General features: G+C 38.7%; 1 protein-coding gene across 4 annotated transcripts in view; it reads left to right on the forward strand.

The window, feature by feature from the left end:
• The window catches only part of gria1a (glutamate receptor, ionotropic, AMPA 1a), a 73,271-nt gene that overhangs the window by 39,852 nt on the left and 20,640 nt on the right, over window positions 1-12,779 (forward strand). For all 4 annotated transcript variants that reach the window (XR_014629807.1, XR_014629808.1, XM_084430304.1 and 1 more), the window contains exons 10-11: window positions 2,087-2,293; window positions 2,750-3,177. Coding sequence is in view for 2 of the 4 variants with exons in the window: in XM_084430304.1 (XP_084286430.1) it covers window positions 2,087-2,293; window positions 2,750-3,177 (635 nt within the window). In the remaining 2 variants the exon portion in view is untranslated. The remainder of the gene's footprint in view (window positions 1-2,086; window positions 2,294-2,749; window positions 3,178-12,779) is intronic.

Genomic DNA, 12,779 nt, shown 5'->3' on the forward strand with positions numbered 1-12,779 from the left:
ACATAAATCAAATATATGTTTCTTGAGCACCCAATCAGCATATGATTTCTGAAGGATCATGTGACACTAAAGACTGGAGTAATGGCTGCTAAAAATTCAGCTTTGCCATTATAGCAATAAATTGCATTTTAAAATGTACTTATATAGAAATCAGTGCATCAAATTTCTCTGTCGATGGGTGGTCCAGGGCCCTTAGAATCTTCTTAACCTTTCCCAACATTACGGCGCCCCAAGGTCAAACAAAAATACAGGAATTCGGACAGAGCCCACTCTCATGATTGTTCTTCTCCATTTTTTTTATTTCTTAGAATGGCCGATGCATCACCTCCATGTTTTTATCCCTCAGTATGATGACGGTAATGCTGTTCTGTGCAGATAAAAGCATGAAGGCTCTTTTGTGCTCTGTCTGTAAATGAGACATTATTGCTCCTCCAGCCACAGTGTTTTCATCTTATACTTAAAGGGGAACCGTGGATTGAATTGCCAGCAGTGGACAAAAGATTAATTTTCCTTTTCTTTATCCTCGTCTTCTTTGAGGCGATCTTTGGGCTTAGCCTGCGTTTTAGCAATTCTGTCGCAAGTTAGGCTTCAGAGGGCATTTATTAACCTTTCATATGTGGACTACCCGTCTCTTTCCAAGCCAGAGAAAGGGCAGAGTGAGTGGAACGGTCTCCTGATGGAAGGATGTTGGGGGAATAGGTGATGGGGGGGGGAAACAGTAATGGATCAGCGTGTGGGTTAGGGGCTAAGCACTCACAAGGGTGTAGGAGGGATTGCAGGAAATAGTCTGAGCTATGCTGTTTGTCCTACAGAGACTGTTTATCAAAGAGGCTGAAAATAGTGGCATCACCACGGGTGCTCTAAAGAATGATCTGTTTCTCTTGAAAGACAGCATGTACTGTAGGCCATCTCGGAGGTCTACATTAGCAGGTAATATGGTGCCACTGTTCAGGTCTGTTTCAGCTGCATTGCAGCACAGCTGGGTTCAAATGTTTTGTTGTACTGAAACATTTGCAGATATGACATTTTTAGGTTTGTTTCTGGAAAAGCTGTTTGGCAAAAAACTATATATCTCTGTTTGCTTTGGCTGATTAGTTTTGGCTGATCAGCAAGGGGTTCTTTTCTATTCTTTGTCACCTCACTCTATTTTTCTTTCCCTCCTCTATACGCTCTTATGTTATTTGTGAGCTCCTTAGAAAAGTCCTGTTACTGAGTGAGCTGTCAGCAGGGCCTCAGGTGGCGTTTGTTGTAATCTCCTCAGGATGTCCAATCTTTCTGAAATATCACAATTGAACTGCTAACTCATATTACAGACCTTCCACAAATAGAATCACTCTAGCCAGGTATGTCCCTGATGCTAAAGAAAAGTCATCTGAAAATAAACCTGTTAAGTTCACCATGTTCTAAGTAACAAACCACTATTTCTTATCTGCTTTGTCAACTATTTCTTACCCCAGCTCTCAATGTCTTAATATATGGTTTCCATAATGCTTACAGCCTGTCTATTGAGTTAGATGCGGTGGCCGAGAGAGCTCAACGCGCTGCAACTGAAGAAAACACATGCAAATAGAAAAACACCCGCAAATTAAGAAATCTTCATCAGTTTTACAACACATGTGTGCTCCAAATACTCACAACACCACCAAATACAGAAACGCGCTGCAAATAGAACAGAACACAACGGAAATGTTTCCAAGGCATCCCGATAAGTTGAGCTCTCTCGGCCACCGTAGTTAGACTATGACTAAATTGCTGCCATAATCAATGGAGCTGTCTACATCAGAAGTTCTCATTGTATTTATCTTATTTGCCTTGTCTTAAATACTGTAAAATATTTTTACAGACATAATATGTATTTTTTTTTATTAAAATGTAGTGATGTTAATATTACAAAAGTAAAAAATATTATGTCAAATATTAAAACATCCATTTGTATACCAAATGATTTTCATTGAAAATAAAGTAGGATACATAGTTATTCACATATTCTTTTAGTCTTGAATGAAATGTCAGGTCAGTTACAAAGAAATAATGGACATATACAGTGAACAACAAATATTTACGTCTACTTGTGTGTCCTGACTAGGAATCGCCATATGTCATGCTGAAGAAGAACCACGAGCAGTTTACAGGGAATGATAAATATGAAGGTTACTGTGTGGAACTGGCAGCAGAGATAGCCAAACATGTGGGATACCACTACCTACTCAAAATAGTGGCTGATGGGAAATATGGAGCCAGAGATGCTGAGACCATGATGTGGAATGGAATGGTGGGAGAGCTTGTCTATGGTGTAAGTGCTACATCTTATTTTCTCGCTACATAAATCCAGACCCGAATATCAGAGTGTTAAGGACGAATAAGAACACAATAGCTTTTTTACCAGTTATGCTACTAATAAAAAAAATTGCTGTTATAAAATCTCAATCATTTTAATCAGCATTCCACTATTGAAAATCTAATCATTATTGTACTGAGAAAACCAGACCTCATGCGAAAAGGTTTAGCAATTGACCAAAAGGCTTCAAATTTTTACCTCAAGCATAATAACACGGAATGAGAGAAAAAAAATCCTCCTGGAAAGCCATTTACTGTAGATGGAGGATAGATTAGAGCAGGTCCACTCTTCATTTACTTTGTCCTAGACTGACTTCTTCTACTGGTTCTACTGGTTCATGTGTAATTTAATAAAATATATAACAATATATACTTGCTATTTATTGCAATAACATCATAAATTCCTCTGCAGAAAGCTGACGTAGCTGTGGCCCCACTGACCATAACCCTTGTCAGGGAGGAAGTCATTGATTTCTCCAAGCCTTTCATGAGCCTCGGCATCTCCATCATGATCAAAAAGCCCACCAAGTCCAAGCCTGGTGTGTTCTCTTTCCTGGACCCTCTGGCCTATGAGATCTGGATGTGTATTGTGTTTGCCTACATCGGCGTGAGCGTGGTGCTTTTCCTAGTCAGCCGCTTCAGTCCCTACGAGTGGCACGCAGAGGACTATGACGACGGAGCTGAACAGAACCCTAACCAGCCCTCCTCGTCATCCGCCCAACCGGGTCAGGGCCAACAGAACCAGCAGAGTCAGGAGCAGAGCAATGAGTTTGGCATCTTCAACAGTCTCTGGTTCTCATTGGGAGCTTTCATGCAGCAGGGCTGTGATATCTCCCCCAGGTGAGATGCCAATTTGTGTTTTAGTTCAACGCTTCTCAACTGGTTTTGCTTTACGATTTTAAATCGGACATAAAGCGGCAGCTCAACACTGAAATTGTTTTTCGTACAATGGTGAACAAAATTGTAACACATCACTCTAAAAAAAAAATGCTGGGTCATTTGGCAACCCAGTGTTGGGTAAATATTGTACAGATCACATGGTGAGGGTTTTTTCATTTGCTGGGTTGTTTTCCCCCCCTTGGTGCTGGGTCAAAGAACCTGATGTTGAAGGTTATTCATTTTATATAATCACTATGCAGTGACTATGAAATGGCCTTGTGTCTGTTCCAGTTCATTAAATGACAATCTAGACCTATAGAGAGCTACCATTGTAGTCAATGGAGCTGTATTCACTGCATGTGCTCAGCAACTTTGTTACATATGACAAGTATGTCACATAGATCTGGTGTATGCTGGGATTGTAAGGCTAGCGTTCCAAACAGATATTTGCTGCAAAGTTCATCTATTAAAGAAAAAAGGTATATTATGAGACTACAGACGTTTCAACTGTAATCATTTGATTACACAGTTGAAAACAATTGAATTTCATTCAGTAAGATTCCCCTCTGGAAGTTTTCCCTCAGAAGAACAGAACACAAAATCACTGTTGACAGATGTATGCAGTTTTAACCGGTTTGGCACAGACTACCCAACATTGTGTTGCACTGACCCAGCTCTGGTTGGATGTGTGAGGGAGTATGTCAGTAAAATTCACAGGAGCTGAGTTACACAAAAACTACCCAGTACCTGAGTAAAAACAATTTAAAAAAAATAACTCAATAAAATGACCCAACAGACTGAAAACAGCATTTGGGTTCAAATAACCTAGCATTTTTTATTCTTTATTAATTGGTTTATAATAGTTTTTTTTTTTTTTTTTTGATTGGTTCATGCACTGTTTATCTTTACAAATGAACTCCTATTCAATGTCATTTAGGTTGTATTTTCTTTTACTTCACTTGGTTTGAGTACGAGTATGACGTCATGTCATGCAACTTATCCATGTTGGCATTTGTCTAATTTTGCTTCTACCAAGTGACAGATGAATTGCAGCAAAATACCATAAAGTTTGTCTGGGCACACACACATACAGTAGATGTCAGTAGAAAATGAAAGTGAAAGCAATTTCCTTTTATTAGTTGGTAAGCTGTTTATTTTGCTCTGGCACTGCTACACTATTACATGGTTAGTTGCATTTCATTATGGTGATTTCTTCATCATGTCTCGTTTTATGTTTCGATATCAGTTTCAAATGACACAAAGGTGCACAGCAATCATATATCGCTTGCCGAAGATTTTTTAAATGTTTAAATGTCTAGTGATTTCTCAGCGGTACTGCTGTTGTGTGGCTCTTGGCAGATTACTGATATGTGCTTGCAGTTTAGCCATTTCTCATTTGCACAGCTGGTTTGTGGTATATGGCAGTATTTCTAAAGATCAAATAGAGTTGCACATCCACTTGGACCGGACACAGCAAGTCTAATTCCACAGTGTCTAATGAGAGGAAGACAGCAGCTCTTTGAAAGGCAAATTAAAGTGCTGTGAGGGCTACATTTGAGCCTTCCACTCAGTGCTGCTGGTGCGCAGGGCCAGAGATGAAGTGTCTCTCGCTACACAGTTGCTGGACTCTTAAAGGTCACCAATTAAAAACCTAATTAATTGGGGGTGAAGCTGGCAACATGAGGTCAATGGCTGTGGGTTTTAAGGGCACAGGGAGAGATAGTACAGTATGTCTCAGAGAGAGAAATGTCAACGGCTGAGTTCAGGCACCAAACAGCATTCGCACCTGTGGGCAACACATTGAAGTCTCGCTGATGCTTAAAGCTAACATTCCAGATGGATATCCTAGATTCCTGGTTCAGAAATATAATTAAACGTCTGTCTGATCTGTGAGTCTCTTAAAAAGTTGAAGAGAGAGGTAAAAATGTGTGGCTATGTTCTGTTCCAACATATAGTGACTTAAATTGCATTCAAGGTATATGTATATTTTTAATCCATTCATGTATTCTCTATGAATTATAGGCTGTTCTAAACATGTAATAATCCTATCATGCATTGTAACAATCTCAGTTGGTGGACAATGTGGGAGAAACAGTGATTATTAATCCAAAACACATTTCATTCAGTATTGAAAATTATCAATAGAAAAAGTTCAGTGTAGTAGAAGACTAATTATTTTAACTAAGATTTGTGTGCATTTCACGATGTTAGTTTAACAACATTTTAACGGCAAACTGTATTGGAATACAGTTTGCCTAGTTTGGAGTCTGGACATTTTACATCAGTCACTTATGAACTTCCGTTTCAATTCAGATTCTTCCTTAGGAAGCGCTTGTCTATGTAGACTGACGGTTTCTGTTGTTTTTTGCAGTTTTGCCTGTGGATGCCATTTCATCAACATAGCCATAATTGTACCTTTCCTTTTTTGGAGGGGACAATTACTACCATAAGCATAATTACAAATGGGTACGTTGGCAGGGAGTCATTCAAAAAAGAGATGGGATAAGTAAATAATGAGTTCAGTTTCAAAGGTAACATCTCACACCTTTTAATATGGGTTTTATGTTCAGCAGCGCCTGTATGGCAACATGCACTTTAGGTACCATGAGTGCTCGCTTTTTGGTGGTAATATTATTATTATTTTTATTATGTAATTCTTGGCATTAAGTTGATTTGTCTACAAGATAGAGCTAGCAAAAACTAGAGTGATTGTGTTAATGCATAGAATCTTTTTTGAATCCTCAAATGGCTCTTTTTCCACCAAATGTTTCAAACTGACTGTCCTACACAAGCTAGTTTGGTTGGCCGTCACCACACACACACACACACAAATGCATGCACACACACACACAGTAGTCAAAATATGAGCCCAAAACACAGGGCTTAAATACACAGAACAAACTGTAAGAAAAAATTATGTGGACGTCAAAGATCTCAGTTTATTACAGCATAGCAGTGGCAAGGTACACGAAGCACCTTGGGTTCACCGGCGTTAGAATGAACCCAGAGCATCCAAATCTCAAACCTTTTATCCTGTTACAGTTTTACCACTCTTAACATAAATGAAGTTGCTCTTGTTGCAACAGCTGTGGTCTGTATGTTAATGAGGTTGTGACACCTCATTGTCTGAGAAGGTTCTCTGTGTCCCACACCCATTCCCATCCTACAATTGATGATGACCATTTGCTCAGGGTGTGATCAACCAAAATGGTGAAGAAACAATATAACTTGACTTCCTTCATCTCTATGATAATTAAGTCATTTTGGGGATGAGCTCATTCTAAAATCAATCAACAAGATGAATAACCGTTGCGCAAATTAATTAAACAATGAAAAACCATAGAAACTAACTGAAACCTAGAACACAGAGCTAAAACAGAAACAAACCCGGATTATCCCTTACAGATTTGAACATTCCTGATTTGTATATTTCCAATAATTTTCTATTCTTGACTTATCTTTTTTCTTAATTTTGGCAATAGATGAACTACAATGAACTACAATCCCACAATGCAGTGGAATATGGTTATATATGGTTTATTTATGTACTTATTTTTTGCTATGTTGGTATGGAAAATGACCTTAACCTGAACTGATTCACAGTGATTAATCTTGAACAATCCCTCAGTGTGTCATCCAGCATATCAGAACTTCCAGGCGGTATATGTCTCTGTGAGCTCCTATATGAATTGATCGTTCTGTCTCAGCCGTGATGCTGAAATGTCAGCGGTGTGAGAGAGAGCAGAACGTCACTTTCCTGTGGATGTCTCCTGTGATGGGGCGCAGAGCGGCTTCAGAGGATCTTAATTAGACTGTGTAATTTCTCCCTGTCATTTTTCCCTGTGACTCAGACTCTGCAGAGTGCAGTCGACAATGCTGTTGTGATTATACCTTCTCTCTCCGTGTCACTGAAGTTCTATAAACAAGTGAGGATGGGTTGCGGATAGCGTGTCCGCATTGCGGGTGAACATGTTTCACCATCTAGAACACGTCACCTCAGACATTGCTGTATATGAGCAGACATGCATGACTGGTTCTGTTTGTGTGATGACATTTAATTAGTGACTAGAGGACGATAGAGCGAGTACGGCAGCAGCATTAACCACCTCCATTACGCTTCTTTAATCATGGGTAGTCAGAGCCTCTTTCCTCTGTGATCATCTGCATGTGAATTTACACTTACTCCTCCCGTCTAATGAGCGCGGATAGGTTGAATGGTGAGTGGTCTGGCCGCTTGATGGTAACAGTCAGGCTAGTTTGCCCAATCGTGTGCTATTTATTCTTTGGGAGAAAAAAAAATCCTTGTTCAAATGTCAGACCTGTCACTCAAACTTACCCATCAGGCATAATTTATGCAAGCCACTCAAGATAATGTTTATCTCCTCACACAGGTGGGCCCACAATCTTACACTGTCCTCTTCTCTTCTCTTCTCTTCTCTTCTCTTCTCTTCTCTTCTCTTCTCTTCTCTTCTCTTCTCTTCTCTTCTCTTCTCTTCTCTTCTCTTCTCTTCTCTTCTCAATATTATATATACAATTATAAATAGTAAGATTTTTTAGAAGCATAATATGCTCAGCAAGGCTATGTTTATTTCATCAGATTTAAGAAAAACGGTCATATCATAAAATATTTTTTTCCTTTGATGGCAAACGGAATTTCCTTACTTTTGGATAGTTCGCCTGTGCTAGGCTAGCGCGAGTCAACGGTGCACGTTAGCCTGCCATTAAAAACAGTTTTACCCACTCCACAGTACACCAAAAGCAAATAAATTATAACGCCATTGTCATAGCTTTCAAACGTGGCCATAGTCCTATGTAGATACTCTGTAACTTTAGTGATGAGTGTCAGCAGCAGGTAAATACACTTGCGTGATTGTTATGTGGACCGGCTCTCTCGGTTTCCTAGGTAACCAAACATAACTCCGCCGCTGCTGTAGACTGCTTATAAATACAGGGAACAAATTATAACTAATGCAATGTGATGAAAGGGTAGTTTGATTTCTAACATTATTCTCTCAACAGACATTTACATCGATAGTCTGGGGTTATAATTTATTTGCTTTTGGTTTTTAATGGCAGGCTAACGTGCACCGTTGACTCGAGCTAGCCTAGCATAGGCGAACTATCCAAAAGTAAGGACTGGATGAATTTTTTTGAAAACTGTCTCCACTGATGAATAACAACCAGGCTCACTTGAAAATGAGGTCCGATGTCGAAAATCCTGAACCACCCCTTTAAGAACTCTTTCTAATATGGCAGTTTGTTGCTCAAGAAACAACCATGACACTTTTTTTTTTAGGATGCATGTGTTCATCCACTGCAAAATAACTGCGCTTTTCTTACTTAGTATTTTTGTCTTGTGGCATGAGTTATTATGTCTTGTTTTCTGAAAAAAAAGGGAAAAAAAAAAGAAATGATGTGAGTTTTTGATTAAACAAAATGATCTGCCGGTGGGGTAAAAAAACAATCTTAATTCAAGATTATTAATCTCACAAACAAGATTATTTGTCTTACCCCATTGTCAGATAATTTTGCTTGTTTTAAGCAAAAACTAAGTGAGAAAATATTTTTTTGCAGTGTAGGAACAGCATTTATTTGAAGAAATCTTTTGTAACAAGATTACAAAGTCTTTACTGTCATTTTTTTTATCAATCAAATGTGTCCTTTTTAACACTGCATTGTGTTGTATTTTGTACATTTCTTAATCTTCCCAGCCACTTCATGAATTTATAGTCTTTGGCAGGAATCTCCCATAGTCCCCAGAAAAGGGAGAAAAGAAATAAAATCATTAATTTTAAATATATACAATAGCCCACTACGACTGTCAACTGTCACCCATATTTACAGAGTGACTAGAACTACCACTGTGTTAAAAAATTGAAAGTGACTCCTCCCTTTAGTGCAGAATAGAGTCGTGCAAGTATGATGTCAGAATGTATGAAAACTCATTCACCGCTGGTTCCTTCGAGATTTTCGAGGTTTTATGTTTTTTTAATGTGTGAAATAAAAACATAACTTGACGATACTTTGACGTTTCGTTCTGCAGCGTACACTGCACACACTCACACCCCAAACTGTCTAATGTAGTTACTTATTAAAAACATACATTTTCAAAAATGAACATAACTGCTTCAAAATTTGCATTTTTCCTTATGGATGTGTGTAATTTACGTTATTGAACAAAATGGCAAATTATAGTCATATATTATAGTCATAAAAAAAATTATATTATATTTTAAAAAAAATCATAAAAACCCATATAACTTTTTTTGAAGGAACCAGCGGCGAAAACCTGCATACCTGCACACTCTATTGTCATGAATTCCCATATGAATGTTTAGACTGAGGTCACATTGCTAAGCATTGGACCTGTATCTGATCTAGAGCCACATACTGTATGGAAGTGGCCCAAATCAGAATGGAAAAGATCAGATTCCATGTGGTTTGTGCTGTTCACACTGATAAGAAAATAAACATCTGAGTCACATTATGAGCAAAAAGAAATTGGACTTTTGCCTGCAGTCTGACTTCAACCATGTTTGGCAATACAAATTGGTGTTTTAAATTCAGCTTGTCCTTTTAGTTTAAGCACTTGTTTGGTTTCCTTGATGTTTCATTTACGCAACTATTCTTTGCCAACATGCGTTTCTTTCTTTCTTTCTTTGTGCTGCTTTTAGTTAATCCTATTGCGTCAGTCAAAGATCCTTACAGGATAAATGAAAAGATACTGTCAAACATGTTTTGGGGAGAAGATAACAGTTTTATGAGGTTTGTTTTTTCTTAATGTGTTATGCAACAGGCCCCCTGAAGCGAGTGAACGAACATACAATAAGAACAGGAGCAGCAACAGTTTTCTTTTTAATTATCTTCAGTGAAGCAGTCCCTGGAGGACTCCACTTAGACTTTGTTTTGCAGTTCTCTCTACGTTTCCTCTGAGGAGTTACAACGCTTATTAGATATTTAGAGTAACTGCCTGAGTCAGTGTCCAGCGTTCTGCATATTTACTTGCGTGCTCATGATCTTCCTCACATCAGCTTGTTTATTTCCAGAAAAACAACTGTCTTCCTGCTTCCTATCTCCTTTGTGTTCTACAGTAGAAAGACATTAAAACATGAGAGTGAGTAAATGATGATAACATTTCATTTTGGGTATCCCTTTAAATAATTGTACAAATTCATTGTAATACTAACTCTCTTTATGATTACACACATACCATGTGTTGTTTGCTTTGTGTTTTGATTATACTCTTTAATGGTATAATTCTGAATATGTATTATAATTATTAGTATGCCTCAAAAATACGCGTGAGTGCACATGTGACTACGTTATGGAGAAGAAAGAGAACTTTAATTTAAAATACTTAGTAACCCAAATGTACATTTAGTATAAAGTAATGCGTTACTTCTTACATCAAAAAGGTCATCTGATTACGTAATACACGTTACTTATTGTCACGCTAAACTGTGGCTGTAATGAATTTGCACGATGATCAGAGATAACACAAACGGTCTTTAATATAATAATCCCAAAAAAACGGAAATACACGAGAATATCACGGGGAGAAAACACACAACCACTTAGCTAAAGACGACACGGGACAGTGAACAGACAGAACTCAGGGTATAAATACACAGGGGTAAACAAGGAAACTAAATAAACAACAGGTGAACTAACAGACACACACTGCAAAACTGGGTCAACATACAAATAGCAGGAAACAGGAAAAGTACAGAACCAGTGAAACTAAACAGACTAAAACATAAACCTTAGACTTAAAATGCGCCCAACACTGTCTATTTATTTATTTACTTACTTAATTACATGGTTCAGAGTTACCAAAATATTGACTCTATGACATGGATCTGGGACGACATGTACAGCAGTTAGACTTTACGATGATGACACCTATTGAATAGTAGGCTACGACGCAAGTTAGTATATAAGAATAAAACGTCATCAGCTTGCGCTAGTGGTAAACAAATAGAGCAGGATGAATCACACTTTGGCAATTTATGTGCACTGAAAAAAGAGGAGGAAGTGAAAGAGAATATGGACGCGGTTATGTCTAGGCATAAGAGGCCAATTTTGCATGTCAGATTTGCAAATGGAGCTTGGAGGTAAGTATTTTTAAGTTTTAGCGCGTTGATTAATGTGCCATTTCATGTTGCATTTTTATTGGCTGGTCAGTAGATCGTACGCAGATCGTAGCAGCAAACACACTGTGAGATGATCGTGCTAAAGTTCTGTATCAGAAAATGATCGCAGGCTGTCTTTGGTCGCAAGACCGTGACAACGACCGTCTTTGAACCTTTCTCACTGTATGACGTAGGACCACCGTTTAGGAACCACAACCACAGAAATCGTGGGGACAGCCCAAAATCGTACAATGTGTACTGGACATTAGACATTTTAGATATATAGTTTTGTCATCTGCTTTACATCCTCCCCAGGAGAAAGGCATTTCTGTGTGGGACTCAGAGTCAGATGGGTAGAGACTAGAATAACAGATATTCAATTCAATGTCAGACAGATGAAAAGAGAAAACATGCAGCGGACAAACAGTGGGCTTCTCCGAGCTACACAGAAGCACGCTGGCTGTAGACGGGTTTCAGTCAGTTCGAGTGTGGACAGAAAGCTGCCCAGTGACAAAACCCATCTCAGCCGCCTGTTTGGAGAGAAGAGAGCGCTGCCATGGCAACGCTGAAAGACATGGGTGTTTCCTCTGGAGTGGCACAGCTCACAGTGTGAGAGCACTGCTGACTGAGTACCACCATCCGCTTGTGTGTGTGGGGGAGAGGCAGGTTTAGCCTACATTATAGGCACCAAATGTCCCCACAATGATGGAAGAACAGTCAAACAGTCAAATGTAAAAAGGTTTATGTGACGGTGGTTTCGGTATTGAAAATGTAATTAGCTGGCATGTCAATGAAACGTCCCCACTATAGAAAGCCATGTGTTTTTTTAATCGGGTTTATGTGCCATATTAGTGTCTGTAAAGTCATAATTTGCATAAGAATGTATGGCTTTCATTGGTTTTCATGATTTATCAGGGGATGATTTGTGTTTTTAGGTGCATATTGTATCTAATGCTGGTTCTAGGTGTGTGTGTGTGTATATGCTGTTGCAGGGAGAGTCAATAGCCACAAATATCCGGGCCACCTTCAGTAGTAAGTTATCTTGAACAGGGCAGTGCAGAAGATTATGGCTATCATTTATATAACACAGGAGGGCAGTTATATCTCAGCAGTGGATTTCATAAGACACTTACACATCCATCTAAATAAGAGACTCTGAGCCAAGCGTGTTTTATAATGACCTGTGAGATTTATGAAATTAAAAGTGCACAAATAAAACACAGCAGTTTCATATCTCTACATACCGAGTCACATACATGTGCTCTGCAATTAGCATATTATGTACACATTAGGGAAATCACTCACAGTTTTTCTCTCCTTTTAATTGCAGTCGTTTGCAGTAAACGGCATTTGCATAATCATCTCATTCCATACATGCAGAGCGTAAATACTGAGGAAGTGAGGTAGAGGGAGCGGCAGCTTGGATTTAAG

This window comes from Rutilus rutilus (assembly GCF_951802725.1).
Source record: "Rutilus rutilus genome assembly, chromosome: 14".
Taxonomy (NCBI): Eukaryota; Metazoa; Chordata; class Actinopteri; order Cypriniformes; family Leuciscidae; genus Rutilus; species Rutilus rutilus.